The sequence below is a fragment of the Salvelinus namaycush genome, chromosome 15 (genome assembly GCF_016432855.1).
Source record: "Salvelinus namaycush isolate Seneca chromosome 15, SaNama_1.0, whole genome shotgun sequence".
NCBI classification, from domain to species: domain Eukaryota; kingdom Metazoa; phylum Chordata; class Actinopteri; order Salmoniformes; family Salmonidae; genus Salvelinus; species Salvelinus namaycush.
In genome coordinates this window covers 6470248-6493323 of record NC_052321.1, presented here as the reverse complement: position 1 = coordinate 6493323, position 23076 = coordinate 6470248, and the positions used below count along the sequence as shown (strand labels likewise).

The 23076-nt window shown below is 42.2% G+C and overlaps 1 protein-coding gene across 3 annotated transcripts in view; it reads right to left on the bottom strand.

Moving 5' to 3' along the window:
• Nucleotides 1–5204: 5204 nt before the first annotated feature.
• bahd1 (bromo adjacent homology domain containing 1) overlaps nucleotides 5205–23076 on the bottom strand; it is a 31220-nt gene continuing 13348 nt past the window's right edge. The window contains exons 1-7 of one of the 3 annotated variants that reach the window (XM_039009256.1): nucleotides 21594–21928; nucleotides 17184–18733; nucleotides 13248–13609; nucleotides 12776–12935; nucleotides 12341–12420; nucleotides 7620–7711; nucleotides 5205–7462 (exon numbers count right to left, since the gene is read on the bottom strand). In XM_039009256.1, the coding sequence (XP_038865184.1) occupies nucleotides 7273–7462; nucleotides 7620–7711; nucleotides 12341–12420; nucleotides 12776–12935; nucleotides 13248–13609; nucleotides 17184–18726 (2427 nt within the window). In that variant the 5' untranslated portion in view covers nucleotides 18727–18733; nucleotides 21594–21928 and the 3' untranslated portion in view covers nucleotides 5205–7272. Of the gene's footprint in view, nucleotides 7463–7619; nucleotides 7712–12340; nucleotides 12421–12775; nucleotides 12936–13247; nucleotides 13610–17183; nucleotides 18734–21593; nucleotides 21929–23076 lie in introns of those variants that run through there. The other 2 variants (XM_039009255.1, XM_039009257.1) reach the window with 2 other exon arrangements.

Below are 23076 nucleotides of genomic sequence, written 5' to 3'. Positions count from 1 at the left end.
CTATAGAGCCATTACCATGTCAATCAACGCTTGAATAGAAACGTAGTTCACACCCCAAATGTTGAAGTCAACACAGTCGCTACAGTCCCATTAGTTTTCTTTGCAGCCTCGTTTGAATGTTGTGGTTGCGCACATTTGTACAGAATGGGGTTAGCATACGTTAGATGGCTGCTCGAGGTGGGGGGGTGGTGGGAAAAGTACCCAATTTTCATACTTGAGTAAAAGTAAAGATACATTAATCAAAATGACTCAAGTAAAAGTGAAAGTCACACGGTAAAATATTACTTGAGTAAACGTGTAAAAGTATTGGTTTGAAGTATCAAAAGTTTTATGAAATTGCAAAAATATGCGTAAATATCAAAGTAAAAGTATAAATAATTTCAAATTGCTTATATTATATATATATTTTTTTAAATTATTTATGGGTAGCCAAGGGCACACTCCAACACTCACACATAATTTACAGATCAGAGGCAGTAAGAATGACCGGGAATGTTCTCTTGATAAGTACGTGAATTGGAAAAATGTTCTGTCCTGTTAAGCATTCAAAATGTAATGAATAGTTTTGGGTGTCAGGATACATGTACGGAGTAAATTATTACATTATTATTATTTTTAGCCCCCTTTTTTCTCCCCAATTGGTAGTAGTTACAGTCTTGTCTCATCACTGCACCTCCCGTACGGACTCGGGAGAGGCAAAGTTAAAGAGCCATGCGTCCTCCGAAACACAACCCAACCTAGCTGCACTGCTTCTTGACACAATGCACATCCAACCCGGAAGCCAGCCGCACCAATGTGTCGGAGGAAACACCGTACACCTGGCGACCTGGTCAGTGTGCACTGCGCCCAGCCCACCACAGGAGTCACGAGTGTGCGATGAAACAAGGATATCCCTGCCGGCCAAACCCTCCCTAACCCGGACGACGCTGGGCCAATTGTGCATCGCCCCACGGGCCTCCCGGTCACAGCCGGCTGCGACAGAGCCGAATCTCTGCGCCAACCGGGAGGCCAATTATTACATTATTTTCTTCAGGTATGTAGTGAAGCAAAAGTAAAAGTAGTCAAAAATATAAATAGAAAAGTAAAGTACAGATATCCAAAAAAACGACTAAAGTAGTACATTTAAGTATTTTTACTTAAGTACTTTACATCGCTACGTTCATGCAGGGACCAATAGGATGCTCGAGAGGGGGCATTGATGCAGGAACCAATGCCCACATTCATGGCCGAGGGAAGGGGGTGGGGGATCTTGTAAACAGAAGAAAATACAATGGCTCTCTAGGTGTAGTTGGCTACACATTTAAAGGTAGATTTAGTAGGTACCAGTTTATGCTAGCTACATTGTTTGTTTAAATAGCATTTATACAAGGCAGAAACATTGTTTCCTTACTGAAAAATATTTAGAATGCCAGTTTCAGTGAGAAGCATAGCAACATCGAGGTAACTTTGTAATAGGTCACCCGGCTTTTCCAAAGTCAAACCTGCCCATTAGTCGCTGAGTCTGCTATTAAGATGCCAAAATAGAAAATGTTTTAAGTAATTGTTTTCAGTATCTTAATGTTGTTTTGTTTTGTGTTTTCAGATTGTTTCAGTGCATGCATTCAACACGCTTTGGACAAAGGACTTCCACAGGGCCGGCATCTCCAAATTTCACTCAAAAAGGCAATAGTTCTGAACTGGGATTGATTAAGTTTTTGTTGTTTTAATTATTTAACTGTTTTTCATTCTCTTTTAAACTTCTATTGGTTGAAAGCTCATTGCTTAGTTATCACATGGCTCATGTAAATTCTGTAGTTGCCCCATTAAACATAGTAAGTTAAACAACCCTATAGTGTTCACATTTCTCTCATGTAAATGTTGTAGGAAGATAAAAATATACAATAAACAATATATTTGGGAAAAATTCTGTCTTTTCTCTTTTCTTCATTAGCATGCTGATGATTTTAAGGTGTATTGTGGGACTCTGCATAATGTTTTCATTGTGAGATGGATCAGAACATTGTATTGTATTTATTTTGATCTGTTAAGACATTAAATACATGTTGTTTAGAATATTTAGTAAATGCAGTATGTTAAGTTTAGTTTTCTCTGAGAGGCAAGTGTATTTAAAGTTATATGTAATTTGGTTTAAGTAGATAAGACATTTCAATGTTGTTATACACAAAGTAAAAAACAATTGCATATTCATGATGAGTTTGCAGCAAATTCGCAGTAAACAGTAGAATTGTTTACCTGAAGTTCACAAGTCGCCGCAACAGTTTGCCACAAAACTAATTTGCATGTGAAAATATGAGCTTGCTGCAAAATTGGCCAAAGTTTTGCCAGAACTGTTTGCCAGAAGCAAGCGTTCTCTCTCAGGACCAAATTGGAAAGTTATGACATTCTGGATTAAGGGGACCGAATGCTAACCAGAACTAAAATAGACCGCTATTCAATAGTCTTGCTCGCCGGGAATCTGTGCGCTCCAGCAGCTTTAGAAGAGACAAATTCTTCAATGCTTTTCTGTACTGTTTAAAGGAACTTCTATAGTAGGTGGTTCAATCACTGGTCCTCATGATGCTCATTGCAGACCTAGGTGTCACGACTTCCGCCGAAGTCGGTCCCTCTCCTTGTTCGGGCGGCGTTCGGCGTTCGGCGGTCGACGTCACCGGCTTTCTAGCCATCGCCGATTCACTTTTCATTTTCCATTTGTTTTGTCTTTGTTTTCTACACACCTGGTTTCTATTCCCCAATTACATGTTCATTATTTAACCCTCTGTTTCTCCCATGTTTGTGTGCGTGTTTGTATATAATGTTCAGGTCGTTACTTGTTGGCTGGTATTGTTTGCCGGGTTTGCTATTACGCCAGTTATTTACGAGTGACCGGTATTTCACGCACCTTTAGAATTTGTTTTATACTGGTGCTGTTCGTGGAAATAATTACCTTGTACACTCATCTCTACTCTCCAGCGCCTGATTCCATGCACCAGTTACCCACAGCCTAACACTGGGACAATTCCCTATCCTGCTCTTACCACTTCCCGCCAAGTCTGGATTGTTTGTGAAAAGAAACTCATGGAGGCAGTTAATCTAGTCTGAAATGGTATGAAGGATCTCACACCAACCCTTTTATTATAGAGCTGTCATTATGAGACACATTCAAAGACTGGTAGCCTATACCACATACCCTAGGGTGGACAAATACATTTCTACAGGTCACATCATTTGACTTACTTTCCGATGACTGTGTTTACACAGGCAGTCCAATTCTGATCTTTTTCCCAAATATTGGCAATACTGATTGGTCAAAAGACTTAGAATTGGTCTGGTTCTGGTTATGTCCTAGCATATCCACATTCGCTCCCGCCACATCTCTATAGAAGGAATGCCATTGACTTTCAAGACAAAAACAAACATTAATAAAAGCGTAATAATTGCTTCCTCTGCGGTTACCCAATCATAAATGATTGCTAAGAACATAATGTGCTGCCCTTTTGACTCCGCCAGCAACAAGAACTAAGCAATCTGCTCTGGTACCTTTGAGGTTAAGAGGAAATGGGAGATGGATTCCACCAGCCTTTGTTTATAGACCAAATTGACATAACAAGTGAGGTGGTAGAAAATTACATGTCTCAAAATACAGAAAAACAATATTACACCGAGACCTTGAATTAGACGGAAGAACATCCGTAAACAACAGGAGCTTGAAGTCACAAACAAATTAAATTGATGCACTAATGTTTTTTGTTGAGAAAAGCGAAGAACTCTAAATTGAAAATCTTATGGACAGCTGAAAATGGGATGAGTGACTTTGCAGGTGCACTCCATTTTCTAAGTGTATTCAGGTGTATTTATCTACTGTTTTGCGTGTGTGTGTGCATGTATTTGTGCGTGTTTGTTTGATAAAAGCTTATGAAGGGTAAGCTTCTTACAGTTCCTTCCCTTATTCATCTATTGCCTTGGGTGTAGTTGTATGCATGTGTGTTCTCTCACGTGTGTCAACGTGTGTGTGTGTCCACGCATGTGTGTGTGTCCACGCGTGTATGTGTGTGTGTGTGTGTCAACGTGTATGTTTATCCACGTGTGTGTGTCCACGTGTTTGTGTGTGTGTGTGTGTGTGTGTGTGTGTATTTCCACTTATACCTCCGCAAGCTGCTGTAGAGATACACTTTTACAAGGTCCCTAGTGCAAATGGACTTCTGTCCGCCGTATGTTTCAGTGCACAGATGTTGTACAGTTTGGGTCAATTACAGTTACAAGGGGGATAAAACTAAGAAGTTTACCCTTCATAAGCTTTTATCAAACATCAAACATGCATGCTGTTAGACATGCAAATGTACCATGGTATTCAAAACCCAGAAGCTGATTGAGTGGTAAGAGAGCCTCATGAATATGCATGACACCCCTAATTATTGTATTGGATGAAAGACATCTCTATCTCCTTGACACCCCCATCTCCTGATCCACTCAACAAGAAGACATGAATGGCCTCCATTAATTCACAAGGAGAGGTGGATCCATGTTTTCTAGTTAAGAATGGGTTTGGCGCAGACTTGGGAGTAGTGGGCCAAAAACAGATGTCTTTGTCTGCTCTTCACACTCCTCATAGCGTCTCTACGTCACGTCTGTATTTCCTGTACATTATCATGCCTTACTAAAGGGGCAATCCCACAGTTGAAACGATTACCGATTGCCTCCCCGCCACTGTTTCGGTAAAAAGCGGAGTCATGTGAGGAAACTGTGAAAGGTCAACAATTAAATATCTTTTATCATATTGTTCAAATATTTATTGGATTGGAGGATCAATATGAAAGAACTTCTGGGTCTGTGGGTATCAAGTGTCTCCGGGTAGGAGTGCTGATCTAGGATCAGGTCTCACTGTCCATGTAATCAAAATGAATTGTGTTCTAAAAAAGACAACTGATCCTACTCCGAGCTGCTTGATGCATACGGCCCATGGAGACATCAATATTGTATTTGTCAGAAGACAGAATGATGTTAAATTAAACAATGAGAGATGAACTAGTATGACACCTTGTGGTGGGTTGTTCTTAGTACACTTCTCAGCCTGTTCCTAGCAACAGCTCACCCACCTTACAGGACCAGAAGGAAATTACACAAACTTATATATATATTTTTTTTTTAAAGTGGGGGGAGAAAAAGAGGAAGAAGAACTTATGTAAAGATTTGCCCTATTGACTTTGCAACATCATCAAATGAGACTCTTGGGTTAAAACTAATTATTTATTCCATTCAAATATTTGTATATTACATGTTAAATAATACAAACACTGTGCTATGAATATCCTTTCCCAGAATTCCCAGAGCCTCTAAAACTCGGAACATAAGCACAAAAGAACAAAGAAACTTGGAATTGAGAGTTTTCTACACCGGGGAATGAGTTGAATGGGACATTTTACACCCATTCTATACCCTTTTTGGTACATACATTTCTTAGCAATTAACAGAATTTAATGAAAAAAGGCATTTAAAAATGACATAAAAAAGATCAATAATCTTGGCCTACTTTTCATGGAAAGTTATTGGACACCGAGTCCACCGAGACAGGCAGGCACAACAGTCAATGTAAGAAAAATCGATCATATCTTGATTGGACATAAAAAGGACTTGAGCGTGTAAGAGGGTACTCCTATGGCTTGTGCCCTATACATCGAGATACATCTTAGAAGCAGGTGTGTGTGTGTGTGTGTGTGTGTGTGTATGTGTGTTGATCAGACAGGAAACTTTTCCAGGAACTGTGATACCAAACTTTGATTCCCTCTGTTCTAAGCAAACACTAATGTAGATGAATCCACAGTGTGACTTCCATGTTAACGAATCAGTAGCATTTTCAGTTTAAGGACAGTCGATGATCTCATAATGGAACATGGATTAGTGCACAGTAACATGGGAAGGGGCTTGTACTGAACTGTAGCTCCACTCACTGGCAACCTTGGTTTAGATGGAAGGCAGGTTTTTTGGTGAGGTGTGAACTGAACGTATTAGAGCTTGCATCCTAGATGTCAACCGGCGGGATATAAGGCAAGTTATTATGGGTAATGGCAGTGTGGGTGTTGTGTTCAAACCCCCGTTCATTGGTCAATTCAAGGCAGGGTATTAGGGACAAACAACTATCGTGGGGGTGGCCCGGTTGAATCACTGGTCATTCTCATGCTGAATCCCAAACCAGTCCCTTCCCCTCACCCCTCCATTTGCGCTTTCACGCGCACCTCCTTCATATGAACATGTGTCCCAAAGCTGAGGGTGTGAAAATGATCAGCCCCTTTGATAGCCACTTCGACCGAGCCAGCAAAGGTGCCGGTTCCAAAGCAAAGAGCTATTCCAACATGTCACGCAATATACTTTGTACAATTTCATTAAAAAGAATGGAGCATTTGTTGTGTCTGATTTATATCTTGTAAAATGACAATTAATTTTGAATTTCATGCTCATATTATTTAAATGTCATACATGAATTGCATAATTCAAGTCAAGACTGTGTCCCGAAGTTAATGGGTTTATTTAATCCTGTCGCCACTCTGGGAGTTTTGTCAGCAACACGTGACTACGTAGAGCCATGAATTGGTAGGGCTGAGGTATAGTTGGTAGGGGTGAGGTATAGGCGAGAGGCTGGTTTGGGATTCACTGGTACTTTACCTCTAAGACAGTGCAGACAGAGAGTTAGTGTTTGGCGAACGCCTGGATCATTTCTACTTAGGAATGATAATTATCTCGCCTTCCTTGCTTTGAAAATACTAAATAATGCACTCTTAAATTACTTTAAAAAATAAATAAAAAATTTCTCCATATAGAAATAAATATTTCTCTGCACTTAAGCCAATTAAACCTTAAACTCAAGACTAAATCACTACAGATAAATATGTTAAGCCACCATCTAATTTATGAGTCATCCCATTAAATACAAAACAAGTCTTAACTGATACCATCTGCCAACACAACGTAACTAATAACCCACATAGATACAGGCAAAGTCATGGGACGATGCAAAAATAAAATTATAATTTGGCAAATCAGTTTTATTAAAGGGGATTTGTGCTCGGGATGATAAAACACATTTCCTCTTTGACCAAGTGTGACCCTTTGCAAATCCCTCAGAGTGAGAAATAGAGACATTGGGCAAAAGCACTTCCAGACTTAGACTCAGCCTAAAACTGTCAACATCTTCCACTCCTTTCAAAACAGAGTGGCTTGGTCGGTCTCAAAAATCCTGTCTTTTCAGCCTTCTCTTTCACTGTTTAAGATTCCTCCGTTCCACCACCATCCTCACAAGTGCTACTGCAGATTCTTCAGGATGCGTCCATAGCGGAAGTCGTAGACGTGGCGACACATGAACACCAGGTCGGGGTCGATGTCCGTTGGCACACAGCAGTGGGCAGGGACGGCGTATTCGACAGAAGGCGGCACCACTCTGGTGGCACGTTCAGGGAGATCCTCCCCCTGACGAGTCACCAAGGCACAATATCTGAAACACCAAGCCAAGGGCATGTCAAAAAGACTCCGCAAATAAGTGAACAAATACAATGCAACAAATAAAATGTAATACAATCCACTCGTCTTGTGTCTCCCACATGCTATTCATTGTCACACCCCATCTCCCATCAGAGATGAACAGACCTTACCTACAGTACTGTGCTAACGTCAACACGTAGCACTTGTCTTCAATGCAGGCCACACTGTTTTCATCCTGATGCCGAGATGCAAAGATTTCATTCTGGAAATGAAGTTGGGTGACAAGAGGGGAGAAAACTGTATGAATCTCATGAACCAAAACAAATCAAATGTTATTTGTCACATGCGCCAAATACAACAGGTGTAGTAGACCTTACAGTGAAATGCTGAATACAACAGGTGTAGTAGACCTTACAGTGAAATGCTGAATACAACAGGTGTAGTAGACCTTACAGTGAAATGCTGAATACAACAGGTGTAGTAGACCTTACAGTGAAATGCTGAATACAACAGGTGTAGTAGACCTTACAGTGAAATGCTGAATACAACAGGTGTAGTAGACCTTACAGTGAAATGCTGAATACAACAGGTGTAGTAGACCTTACAGTGAAATGCTGAATACAACAGGTGTAGTAGACCTTACAGTGAAATGCTGAATACAACAGGTGTAGGGAGACCTTACAGTGAAATGCTGAATACAACAGGTGTAGGGAGACCTTACAGTGAAATGCTGAATACAACAGATGTAGTAGACCTTACAGTGAAATGCTGAATACAACAGGTGTAGTAGACCTTACAGTGAAATGCTGAATACAACAGGTGTAGTAGACCTTACAGTGAAATGCTGAATACAACAGGTGTAGTAGACCTTACAGTGAAATGCTGAATACAACCGGTGTAGACCTTACAGTGAAATGCTGAATACAACAGGTGTAGGTAGACCTTACAGTGAAATGCTGAATACAACCGGTGTAGTAGACCTTACAGTGAAATGCTGAATACAACCGGTGTAGTAGACCTTACAGTGAAATGCTGAATACAACCGGTGTAGTAGACCTCACAGTGAAATGCTGAATACAACCGGTGTAGTAGACCTCACAGTGAAATGCTGAATACAACAGGTGTAGGTAGACCTTACAGTGAAATGCTGAATACAACAGGTGTAGTAGACCTCACAGTGAAATGCTGAATACAACAGGTGTTGTAGACCTTACAGTGAAATGCTGAATACAACAGGTGTTGTAGACCTTACAGTGAAATGCTGAATACAACAGGTGTTGTAGACCTTACAGTGAAATGCTGAATACAACCGGTGTAGTAGACCTCACAGTGAAATGCTGAATACAACAGGTGTAGTAGACCTCACAGTGAAATGCTGAATACAACAGGTGTAGTAGACCTCACAGTGAAATGCTGAATACAACAGGTGTAGTAGACCTTACAGTGAAATGCTGAATACAACAGGTGTAGTAGACCTCACAGTGAAATGCTGAATACAACAGGTGTAGTAGACCTCACAGTGAAATGCTGAATACAACAGGTGTAGTAGACCTTACAGTGAAATGCTGAATACAACAGGTGTAGTAGACCTTACAGTGAAATGCTGAATACAACAGGTGTAGTAGACCTCACAGTGAAATGCTGAATACAACAGGTGTAGTAGACCTTACAGTGAAATGCTGAATACAACAGGTGTAGTAGACCTTATAGTGAAATGCTGAATACAACAGGTGTAGTAGACCTTACAGTGAAATGCTGAATACAACAGGTGTAGTAGACCTTACAGTGAAATGCTGAATACAACAGGTGTAGTAGACCTCACAGTGAAATGCTGAATACAACAGGTGTAGTAGACCTTACAGTGAAATGCTGAATACAACAGGTGTAGTAGACCTTACAGTGAAATGCTGAATACAACAAGTGTAGTAGACCTTACAGTGAAATGCTGAATACAACAAGTGTAGTAGACCTTACAGTGAAATGCTGAATACAACAGGTGTAGGGAGACCTTACAGTGAAATGCTGAATACAACAGGTGTAGTAGACCTCAGTGAAATGCTGAATACAACAGGTGTAGTAGACCTTACAGTGAAATGCTGAATACAACAGGTGTAGTAGACCTTACAGTGAAATGCTGAATACAACAGGTGTAGTAGACCTTACAGTGAAATGCTGAATACAACAGGTGTAGGGAGACCTTACAGTGAAATGCTGAATACAACAGGTGTAGGGAGACCTTACAGTGAAATGCTGAATACAACAGGTGTAGTAGACCTCACAGTGAAATGCTGAATACAACAGGTGTAGTAGACCTTACAGTGAAATGCTGAATACAACAGGTGTAGTAGACCTTACAGTGAAATGCTGAATACAACAGGTGTAGTAGACCTTACAGTGAAATGCTGAATACAACAGGTGTAGGGAGACCTTACAGTGAAATGCTGAATACAACAGGTGTAGTAGACCTTACAGTGAAATGCTGAATACAACAGGTGTAGGGAGACCTTACAGTGAAATGCTGAATACAACAGGTGTAGGGAGACCTTACAGTGAAATGCTGAATACAACAGGTGTAGGTAGACCTTACAGTGAAATGCTGAATACAACAGGTGTAGGGAGACCTTACAGTGAAATGCTGAATACAACAGGTGTAGGGAGACCTTACAGTGAAATGCTGAATACAACAGGTGTAGGTAGACCTTACAGTGAAATGCTGAATACAACAGGTGTAGTAGACCTTACAGTGAAATGCTGAATACAACAGGTGTAGTAGACCTTACAGTGAAATGCTGAATACAACAGGTGTAGGTAGACCTTACAGTGAAATGCTGAATACAACAGGTGTAGGTAGACCTTACAGTGAAATGCTGAATACAACAGGTGTAGGTAGACCTTACAGTGAAATGCTGAATACAACAGGTGTAGGTAGACCTTACAGTGAAATGCTGAATACAACAGGTGTAGTAGACCTTACAGTGAAATGCTGAATACAACAGGTGTAGTAGACCTCACAGTGAAATGCTGAATACAACAGGTGTAGGGAGACCTTACAGTGAAATGCTGAATACAACAGGTGTAGGGAGACCTTACAGTGAAATGCTGAATACAACAGGTGTAGGTAGACCTTACAGTGAAATGCTGAATACAACAGGTGTAGGGAGACCTTACAGTGAAATGCTGAATACAACAGGTGTAGGTAGACCTTACAGTGAAATGCTGAATACAACAGGTGTAGACCTTACAGTGAAATGCTGAATACAACAGGTGTAGTAGACCTTACAGTAAAATGCTGAATACAACAGGTGTAGTAGACCTCACAGTGAAATGCTGAATACAACAGGTGTAGTAGACCTCACAGTGAAATGCTGAATACAACAGGTGTAGTAGACCTTACAGTGAAATGCTGAATACAACAGGTGTAGTAGACCTCACAGTGAAATGCTGAATACAACAGGTGTAGTAGACCTTACAGTGAAATGCTGAATACAACAGGTGTAGTAGACCTTACTGTGAAATGCTGAATACAACAGGTGTAGTAGACCTTACAGTGAAATGCTGAATACAACAGGTGTAGTAGACCTTACAGTGAAATGCTGAATACAACAGGTGTAGTAGACCTTACAGTGAAATGCTGAATACAACAGGTGTAGTAGACCTTACAGTGAAATGCTGAATACAACAGGTGTAGTAGACATTACAGTGAAATGCTGAATACAACAGGTGTAGGGAGACCTTACAGTGAAATTCTTACTTACAAGCCCTTAAAAACCAACAATGCAGTTTTAAGAAAAAATAAGTGTTAAGTAAAAAATAGATAAAAGTAAAAGATACAAATAATTAAAGAGCAGCAGTAAAATAACAGTAGCGAGGCTATATACAGGGGGTACCGGTACAGAGTCAATGTGCGGGGGCACAGGTTAGTCGAGGTAATTGAGGTAATATGTACATGTAGGTAGAGTTAAAGTGACTATGCATAGATAATAAACAGAGAGAAGTAGCAGCGTAAAGGGATAGTTCAGCGATTTAACATACTGTATTTACATATATAAAAATATGTAATTTCTGAACGATCCACTAACTACGTATGTCTGACATCAACATCATCAAGACCCACTTGGGAAGGTCTACACAGACTTTTCTGATGTGCAAACTGACTAGCCAAAATCTAAAATTGACCGTTAACCAAACCCTTAACCAACTCTAAAATATCAGTTTGCACATCAGAAAAGTCTGTATAGTCCTTTTCAACCCACTTCCCCATCTGGAAATCACCCAGTCATGGGAATTTAAAAAATGGTGCAGTCTAAGTTTTGATTTAATCCTAGCTGGTTATCCTTTCAGAGACTTCCGTAAAGCAGAGCAGTAGCTTTGGTCTTCTCAAAGCCCAGGGTATTCAGCAGAGCACACTGTAGTAAAACATTTTACAACCGTAATAAAAATCAGTTTTTTTAATTGGACGAGTTCAGCTAGTGCCTCCCGGTTTCAAAACGTTTTCTCCCTTCTGAACACGCCCCAACTTTCTCTCGCAGAGCATTGTGAATAAGGCTGCTGTTTATTATTCATAGCCTGGGTGAACAAAGTGTGTTTGTTCCTGGGGGATATTGACAACGGGAAGCCTGTACAGCCTATTTCTCCAGGAAACACATAATTAAACGGAAACAATGTGTTTGCCATCTCTTTTCCCAGGCTGAGTCTGCACAAACATTGTAGATGGCAGCCACAGTGTGAACTGGGCTTTCTGGAGAACTCACCTCACAGTGTGAACTGGGCTTTCTGGTGAACTCACCTCACCGTGTGAACTGGGCTTTCCACAGAACTCACCTCACCGTGTGAACTGGGCTTTCCACAGAACTCACCTCACGGTGTGAACTGGGCTTTCTGGAGAACTCACCTCACAGTGTGTGTTGGGATTGCGTCCCCCCTGTGTGTGTTCTGGGCGGTAGAACCAAAACAGGCTCATCATCATCTCTCCTGAGGACACACAGACAGTGCCATTTTCAGAGTGAGAAGAGGATTACTAAAGTTGTATCGAATTGAACATTTGATGTGATGTGTAGGGAGCCTATCCATAATCATTTAAACTTTGTCACATTCTACAAAAATTTGTGGCAAACAGAGCGTTTGATTGCTGACTGGAATGCCAGATGGGCAGGTTTTGTACTTTTTCATACTACTCCATCAGTTGCCAGGCAAGCTCACTTGAGTGCCGACCAAGTATTTAAAACAAAACCAACACTACTTGAACTGTTTTTTTAAACACGGCTATAGTTTTATTTTTCATCCATCTGTATCAGTTCAGCTATGTGTGAAAGAGGCAGAACTTCACCTGATTCGGGGTCCTTCCACAGGGCTGAGATTTTGGCTACGTAGGGCAGAGACTTCTTCCTGGTACCGGAGCGCAGCAGGACTGTGTCTCGAACCCGAATGACCTCCTCGTCTCGCTGTACTCCTTCAAAACATTTGCGCAACACTGTCGTCTCTTCCCCCTGGAAACATAGTCAATATGTCATCTTTGTTGGCACATACTATTAGCATTGTTGTTAGCACACGCTAACCACCTGGTTATTAACAGTGTTGTTATCACACGCTAATCACACGCTTATTAGAATTGTTATTAGCACATGCTAATCACCCGGTTATTAGCATTGTTTTTAGCACAGAAGTAAGAGTGGATGGTAATAATACCATACATGCATACAGACTAAGTTTTCCTTTAGAGGAAATTCTAATATTCTGTAGCCTCAGTTAGCTACCTGACAAGGTACAACCAGTATCTCTTAACACACAGCGACACATACCACAGTGAAAACCTCCTTCTCGAAGGGCACGCCCACGGGCAGCCAGCCATTGGTTGCCCGGCGATGGGTGATCCTCTGCTGCTTGGCAGCTCCGCTGACGGCAGGCCCCAGCTGATGCTTGTCTTGAATATGGGAGTCACCACGGACCCCAGACCGAGAGCTGCTGGGTGGCTTTGCACTCTGAGGACACTCCCGGGTCACTTGCAGCGGAATCCTCGATTGGCTGGGGACCGATAGAGGGTTCTGGAGGCGGGGCACTGATTGGCCAGCTGGGGAAGCGCTGGCGGTGGCAAGGCAGCCTTGTGTGGGGGAAACTGGGACAGAGGGGGGGCTGTGGTCCTCCAAAGGCGATGAGTAGTCTTCTGTGGGGAAAAGTGGAACAGTCAAACACTGGAGTAATCAGTCTCTTAAACTCACACTCACCAGCACATCTTACTTCACATTCATCCTCTCCTTTCCTGCCAGGGGCCACTCTGCTTCACATTCATCCTCTCCTTTCCTGCCAGGGACCACTCAGCTTCACATTCATCCTCTCCTTTCCTGCCAGGGGCCACTCTGCTTCACATTCATCCTCTCCTTTCCTGCCAGGGGCCACTCTGCTTCACATTCATCCTCTCCTTTCCTGCCAGGGGCCACTCTGCTTCACATTCATCCTCTCCTTTCCTGCCAGGGGCCACTCCGTTTCAGCGCCACTGATATAGAAACAGTGACGCTGCGTGCAGTAGAGACAAGAACACTATCTGTATCCTCTGTCTTAATTGTAGCTGTGAGTCACAGGGCTGGCCACAGGGCTGGCCACAGGGCTGGCTACAGGGCTGGCTACAGGGCTGGCCACAGGGCTGGCCACAAATGCACATCAGAGTAGCAGAGATGGCCATTTGTTGTGGCCTGATGGACCCCTGACAGGCAGTGTGGAATCAGAGAGCTGGTAAAGGATATTGAGTGTGATCAGAGGGAGGGAACATACATCTGTACAAGCAAAAGGCTCTCGGAGACATTTACAAAGAGAGCACAAGTAAAAAGGGGTAATAAAATAATCAGCCAATATGCAGCACAGCCTTCAGGGAGCGAACCAACAGAGCTGATAAAAGTTTTGTACGGCTTTGAAATGAAAATTGATGGCTGTGACTTACATTTTATCTTGTATATACCTTGTCAGCATTTGTATACATTATGTGTTAATGTTGCTGTCTATATGTTCAAATCTTTCTGTTATCCGACTTGACACAACGGAACCTTCTGGAATAATGTAATAATTATGATACTGTAATAGTGATGCATTGGAGAGACGTTTTTTAGTGAATAGCGTTTAGCCACCTATTATGCAAATATTTTACTTATATATAGATTTTATTTTTTATTATAGCATTTATGTTACTTGCCTGCCATCATCTCAGTCAGCACTCATTTACCACTAGTGTTCCATCAGCTGATGCATGATTGGCCCTGTACACAATGGTAGTGGAGACGCTGTAATGTAATGTAGGAGTGTGTGTGGAGTCTTTGAAAACCCCAAAGGAATCAACCCACCACACTAGAGTAGTGCAGGTTCACCTGAACATTAAGGCCAGCTAGGATGATACAACAAACGTCACATTATAATAGACTCTCGCAATCGGATAGCTTGTGGTAGTAGAAAAAAAAAAAAAAAAGAAGTCTCCGTCACTTCTCTGGGGAAAAGGGTCAATTTCTGTGTCACATCAAAGCAGGCAGCTCAACAGAGGCAACAAGAGATTGTCAAATACCAATTTACCTCAGCTAAAAGTGCCTCTGAGCGGGCTAGCCAACGACACGCCATCTTGATCTGTAATCAGCATACTTAAATGAAGTCAGGAGTGCTGCTGTGGTCCCCGACAAATACGATCTGACCACAGACCAGCTGAGAACAAATTCCCTCAGTAGGAGTGGCCCTGTTCTGTCGTCATCCACTGCTCCGGAGGCAGTGACTCAAGTACTGTAAAGGGGCTATGGGACTCCTGGCTGAAATGACATGTGGAATCATTTCAGTCTGTCTTCTGTGTGTGTGTGTGTGTGTGTGTGTGTGTGTGTGTGTGTGTGTGTGTGTGTGTGTGTGTGTGTGTGTGTGTGTGTGTGTGTGTATATATATATATATATATATATATGGTTTGTTAATCTTTATAGCAGAGCTCGATACTGAACACACAAGACAGGCTGAAATGATTCCACATGTACCCGCAAAAGACCAGTCTCAACGCCAACAGTGAAGAGGCAACTCCGGGATGCTGGCCTTCTAGGCAGAGTTGCAAAGAAAAAGCCATATCTCAGACTGGCCAATAAAAATAAAAAGTTTAAGATGGGTAAAAGAACACAGACACTGGACAGAGGAACTCTGCCTAGAAGGCCAGCATCCCAGAGTTGCCTCTTCACTGTTGACGTTGAGACTGGTGTTTTGCGAGTACTGTTTAATGAAGCTGCCAGTTGAGGACTTGTGAGGCGTCTGTTTCTCAAACTAGACACTAATGTACTTGTCCTCTTGCTCAGTTATGCACTGGGGCCTCCCAATCCTCTATCTATTCTGGTTAGAGACAGTTTGCGCTGTTCTGTGAAGGGAGTAGTACACAGCGTTGTACGAGATCTTCAGTTTCTTGGCAATTTCTCGCATGGAACAGCCTTCATTTCTCAGAACAAGAATAGACTGACGAGTTTCAGAAGAAAGTTAATTGGCCATTTTGAGCCTGTAATTGAACCCGCAAATGCTGATGCTCCAGATACTCACGTAATCTAAAGAAGGCCAGTTTTATTGCTTCTTTAATCAGAACAACAGTTTCCAGCTCTGCTAATATAATTGCAAAAGGGTTTTCTAATGATCAACTTGGATTAGCTAACACGATGTGCCACTGGAACACAGGAGTGATGGTTGCTGATAATGGGCCTCTGTACGCCTATGTAGATATTCCATCATAAAAAATCTGCCATTTCCAGCTACAATAGTCATTTACAACATTAACAATGTCTACACTGTATTTCTGATCAATTTGATGTTATTTTAAATGGACAAAAAAAATGTGCTTCTCTTTCAAAAACAAGGACATTTCTAAGTGACCCCAAACTTTTGAACGGTAGTGTATATATGACCACTGGAAGTAAATGGGGTTCGGTTGATCAGAGAGCACAGCTTGGCATCTCCAGACGAATAGTCCACAGCTTCAATAGTAAATACAGTACATTCTACTTACACAATTTGTGGTTATTACTCATTGGACCTACTCATGCAACTAATGGCTAGAGTGGCGGGCAGGGAGAGTGGCGGGCAGGGAGAGTGGCGGGCAGGGAGAGTGGCGGGCAGGGAGAGTGGCGGGCAGGGAGAGTGGCGGGCAGGGAGAGTAGCGGGCAGGGAGAGTGGCGGGCAGGGAGAGTGGCGGGCAGGGAGAGTGGCGGGCAGGGAGAGTGGCGGGCAGGGAGAGTGGCGGGCAGGGATAAAGAAACAAAGTTAAGCTCAGGACTGTGGATTTAAACCCTACCAGGCTTTTAGATCCCACTGAATGAATCCCTAGAACACATAATCCTAACTCTAGAACACCTAATCCTAGAACACCTAATCATAACTCTAGAACACCTAATCCTAACCCTAGAACATATAACACCTAATCCTAAAACACCTAATCCTAGAACACCTAATCCTAACCCTAGAACACCTCATCCTAGAACACCTAACCCTAGAACACAACTGAACAACGTTCTTGAAAACTTTAGATTCTTGCCTCACCTGTGACATTTCTGATTCTCTTATTCTTATTCTCGTATTCTAAAAAAGTAAAAACATGAGAATTTTCTCAGCAGATTGTTGCTGATTTGACTGATTGACTAAAAAAGGTCACTGAGCCATCTCAAATATGAGGTTAACACTCTGCAATCATCATGAACCATTCACATCATTATTACTACATATATATAGGCATTTCTGCCTTCTCTTACCCATCTTGATGTTATGGCTGCAGCTGGAGCAACCTGCATTATAGCAGCACCCCCTGCTGGCGAGGGTTGTTACTGCTCTGTAGGGGTAGTGACTGATTCTGCAGGGTTCTCCATAGCAGTAGACCGGGTGGGCGATTCCTGAGGGGTGGGAGCCGGTCGGGGACAGCAGCTTGGGACTCTGGACCCCACCAGGGCACAACGTGATGGAAGCCACAGAAGAGGGTGGGTAGGTCATGGGGCTGGAGCTCATGGAGGTCATGAGGGTAGAGGAGGTCTCGTGGTGGGCAAAGTGGACATAATAGCCTGAGAAACATGGGTAAGGGTGGGGGCCTATGGTCAGGGCATGTGGGTGGGCAAGGGAATGGGGAGAGAGGAGGTAGCCCTTGGAGAGCGAATGCTCCTCAAGTTCGTCGTCACCGAAGCTCTTTTGGCCAAGGAACAGGGCCAGTCGGTGGCAGTACTCCCCCGACCTTTCCTGGGAGCAGCAGCAGAAAGAAGGAGTCGCCTGGGTCTCGACTGGCTCCTCCACAGACTTCATTGGGTAGCCAAGCAAGGATCCACACTGGAAGTCAGATCTGATGGAGCCATTACCCCCTGTGGTCCCCTCCCACTGGGGTTCTGGGTGGAAGTATTCCCTTTTACAGAGATTACAGCATCTCTGAACCAGCTGCGGCTGGGCCTGGGATTGCCTGTGATGGACTTCATGACGATGTCGTTTCTTTAGCTTGATCCTCACTACTCCACTCAGCTGGTTGCAGTTGGTCTTGGCCCCCCGGTGTTTGGCTTTGAAGGAGGTGCTGGTGATCTTGAGCAAAGCAGCAGCATTGAGGCTGGCCTGACGCCGAGGGGTGGGACCGTACAGACTCAGCAGACCCACATCCTCCATCTTCATAGCCTTTTGGTATTTTTTGGAACTTCCAGTTCCACAAATGTCTGATTTTGCCACCTTAGCACCACTTGGGGTGTTATGGCCCAAAATGATTGCATCCTTTGCCAGATTCCCATTGGAATGTAGCTTATTTGCGAGTCTGGACCCTTGCGGATGTTCTCTGTATAAGAGCAGACTATTCACAGCCTCCGCGTTGAGAGAGGCCAGCCTCCGTTTGCGAGGTTCCACGACAGGTAATGTGCATAACACTTTTGATTGATTGTTTGGTTCCGGCGCTAGCCGGTAGGCTTTGCAGATCTTTTGTCTAGACTTGCAGGGCTTGGTCCTTCCATGCACCAGGCTATGGCTCCCTTCTTCTTTGGTCTCTATTGGAGCTTCCAAGCAGCTCTCCTTGTCCTCATCACCGCTTGCCTCCAGACGAGTGAGAAGGACTCGACAGTCGAGGCTGTCCCCCTCGCATAGATCCAGCTTCCTGCCCTCCTCTTCTTCCCACAGTTCATTGCTCTCCTTCACACTGCCTCTCTTTACCTCCTTGGGCCTCCCTCTTTTTAGTTTTGGCCGGGCTCCCCCCACCATGGCCTCCGCATGTGGCAGACCTACCTGCTCCCAGGAGTCACTGGGGCGGTATCTGCATGGGTCATCACATCCCTTCATACAGACCCTGGGGGAGGAGACCAAGAAATCAATACATGGGAAGTATTTTTTTTGCAAAAACCGACATGACAGTGGATGAATACCCAATAACAAAGTTTGGCTCAATACAGCTTTTATTACAGCCATAAAAAACAGCTATATTTTATCTGCTGAAACACTGATGTGGTTGACCACATATTTTGCAACTGGTAAAATTGGCTTAAAGATTAAACCTGTAGTAGAAATGGTTAGCACAGAGGGGATATGGGTTTCAAAAAGCGACAAGGTCAGAAAGATACCGCTGCTGACTGACATACGATCATATCGATGGAGGAATTACCACACACACACACCACACATATTTCCAGGAAAGCAAAATCTTGCCCTTATCCTATTGTGCAGATCCAAGTGATTCATCAAACAAGCTTCAGATACTACTTTATTTACATCCTCACAGAATACATTGCAATAAACATTTAGCTCTCAGGAAATACAATCACACTCTAGTCATAATGTCTAAGAGTGGATTGTCATTCACAAATCGGAAAATCGCCACTTTCCACAGTGGCCATTCATCTCTAAGACTCCCGGATTGAAGTCTTTTTTCACAATACTGGCTGCACTGAAATAAAACCTAAAACCTGAAATGACCCATAGTCTTCTGAAGCCTTATGATGACTTGCTTTCTCCTACGGCACTTCTTCTTCTATCATACTATGAACATATCATAAAATGGGCCTATCATCAATCTGCAACCATTCAAATGTTGGTGTGACTACTACCCACTGAAATCAATGAGGGAAAACCCCCATAACTCTAAACTAACTAGTCACCCCCCCAATTCATTGGTTTGATATCATGAGGCAGTGGGAAATTCTTATGACATGAACGGAGGAGGTTTTATTCACACATCCAAGACATAAACATCCCTACCTTACAGGAACCCAGTCTGCCTTCCTATTGATGTAGTTCTGTTATTCCCACAAATCAGTGAGAACAGAAGTACAGGAGACCCCCGTCTCTATGCCTCATTTTTAGTAAATTTATTTAATCTTTATTTAACTAGGCAAGTCGGTTAAGAACAAATTCTTATTTACAATGACAGCCTACCAGGGAACAGTGGGTTAACTGCCTTGTTCAGGGGCAGAACGACTTATTTTTACCTTGTCAGCTCGGGGATTCGATCCAGCAACCTTTTGGTTACTGGACCAATACTCTAACCACTAGGCTACCTGCCGCCTCATATGCATGATTGCTACCAAACACAAGTGGCTTACAGATCTGGGTTCTCTCAAGTACGAGCTTTGGAGTGCCAGATAAGTGGGGCTTGCACTTTTGGAACTATTCTATTGAGTTCATTGTGCCAAACAAGCTCAATCAAGCGCAGTATTTGACAGAAACTGAACTGAACACAGGTCTGGTCCTTTTAATCTTCACAATATCCTTTCACTGGTTTCCTCCAATCTTTCAGAAACAAATAGCAACCTTTGCAAACCCACTACAGAGTCAAGATTAGAATAAGATAAGACAAGAAGAAGAAAAAAATAACTTCAAAACAGATGCCTGTGGTTTTGGTAATATTGCTTTTTTTAAAGTTTATGATCATTTAATTTACAAATCAATACTAAGATGTGTTTAAGAGAATAATCCCCACAAGTATTAAGAGCATAAGCAAATCAAAATGTAATTGTTCTTCTAAAAACAAGCCAACTCTATACAGGATTGGTTGTTCTCTCTTACGTATTTTCCTATTCTATAGCAGACATACGTTTTAAATGACAAGCACAATAACGGTAAATCGACTTGATTCTGCAAAGCATTTTTAGCCTTGCACTTCCAAACATCCCACAATTTGGTCGGCCATTATTTCCTGTGGACCATGAAATGTAATACATGAGAAAGACTAATTTCATTTACAGATAACGAGAGAACAGAAGGAGACACACATTGCGTTTCTGTCTATGGATATCAAATCAAGTTGCTTCATTGGGATACGACAGAAGGCTATGCAATGGATCACGTGTAACTGAAGCACATTGTTTTCTACAGACACGTTATATTGAGAAAGGGTCAAACTCTGAATAACTTGGATTAAGAAAAATATATTTCTATGCTAGGCCTATAGCATCTAAATAAAATTGTATCTTTCTTTTAAAAATTATTTTACTTTCAATCACACCAAAAGTTGGTGTTGGGGAAATATTTGCAGTTTGGCCACAATGAGTGACCAACACATTGCAAGTGGATGGTGACAAATAGCCTACTGCTGGATATGGAATAGCCTAATAATCTAAAGGTATCATCGTGTAACCCACAAAACCTGCCCTCAACTCAAATAATACTGAGAGAGAGAGAGAGAGGCAAAATACCATGGATATGGTGAGGGAAGCGACCTTGCGCTACAGTGCAATTCCCATAGGGCGTTAAATCAATGGAATCCATATCATCACGTTCCGTATTATCACCGTCCGGGTTTATCAGATTCATTTATCACCATGATGAGCACGAGGCTATAAAAACCACGAGATCGGCAACACACATTATGATTAACTAAATAACTCATATGCGTGTTCATTATTACTAATCGAATATTTCATTTTTTAAAGGCAGTCGTTATGGTCTGCCCAGAAACCCAAATTCTGAGATTGATAATGCATTGGCAGAATCTGTTCTGAATTATTGAGTTCCGCCATCGACATGGGATATTCTAACAGGATGACAGGCTGTGGTATAATATCAGAGGTAGGGGTTCAGGTGGATGCAGACGAGGAATAACTATGGTCACTGACTAAGCTTAATAAAGCGGTTATAATCATGTTATCACTACGTATTTTGCACTCAATTAGGATTTACATTAAATATGACGTATATGCGCTATGCAATTTTACCTTCGGTCCAGATGGAAGGTCGGTTTGAGTCCACTCTTAATTCAGATTACACCTTTTTATAAATTATGACCAGAGTCGACGTTTAATTTAGAAAAAAAACGAGCGCCCAATAGAGACATGGTAAAACGGTGACCTACTTTCGAAGTAGCATGCTGGAGATAATATCCATGCGCTCCATTAAGAGACTGCTGTTGCGCTGGGACATCGAGTAAAATATCGTTCCAAGAGCTACGATTTTTCTCAAAAGATTCCTTTTCCTTTTCGCTCTGTTCTACCTTCAACGATCAAGTTTTCTCCGACAATTAAAACTTGCTGCATGAATAAAAACCTGCTTCACGACACTGCGGCGCCCTGGACTATGAAAAAAATCAATATCAAGCGGAAACTTTGTTACAAAGTCTTCCTTGAATCAACCCCAATCGGAAAATATCCAAACTAAATGTAAACCAATGACAACGACGGTATTGCGCGTCTTTGAAATCTAGGTTGTCCAATCAAAGTCTATTTCCTCCATGGGATGGAACAAATTCAGTTCAGGCTATCCAATGTCCACCTATCAAAACAATAAAACGGTGAAATACATTTCAAATCAATATCCTGCAATGAAAGTATAGGCCTAATTAAACCTATATGAAATCCATGCCTCTTTTGGACCTATTGCTTTGAATAACATTCTGAACATCCACTAGGTTATTATAGCTTTCTTCTCAACCATAGTAAACATAAAGGCTCTCTGATATTTGCCTGAGGACTCAGAAGTGAATCATTTCACTGCTCCATCTTCGCTGCATGCTTCAGTCTGAGACTGCCATCATTGAAGTCGTTTGTGGTGAAGTCGTTTCTGGTGAAGTCAAAATGAGGGGGGTGTTGTACAATACAAAGTAAATCAGCGATTGGATCATCTTTAACCAATCAGAGTATCAAAGACAATGATGACAATGATGATCTAGCCCAACCCATCGGTTTCTGGGATCAATCAGAATGGTTAGAATGCGTTTGCATTCTAGAAATAGTCGGGGAGGTACTCGGATCCCGATTTATTGTGGAAAAGAAACTGACGTCCGTGGGCGTGGCTGAGCGTTTGCCCGGAGTTAGGTGTTTGGGTAGCCACGCAACTCTGATATATTTTCACACTTCAAGTAAATGGTATAATGTTGAGCTAATAATTTTAGGCTGAGACAACTTTATGGTAATTTTAGTATAATGTTGGCATCATGTCAAAAATCACACTTATTGGGGTAAATCATAATTGGTCTCATCAATATTAAGTTTGTAGTGTATGATAAACAGCTGTAAAAGGCCTCATGTCTGATTTAATGGAGTATGAAAACGGCTAAATACAGACAGCAGAGAGCTTGACCCCCTACACTGAATCAGCACCTAAATTGCATTCTGAGCACTTGCTCCTCACTTAGCATGACATTTAACACCTAAGCCTTTCCTTTCTGACTGGAACCAACTTTAACAATGTCTTTGTGCAATG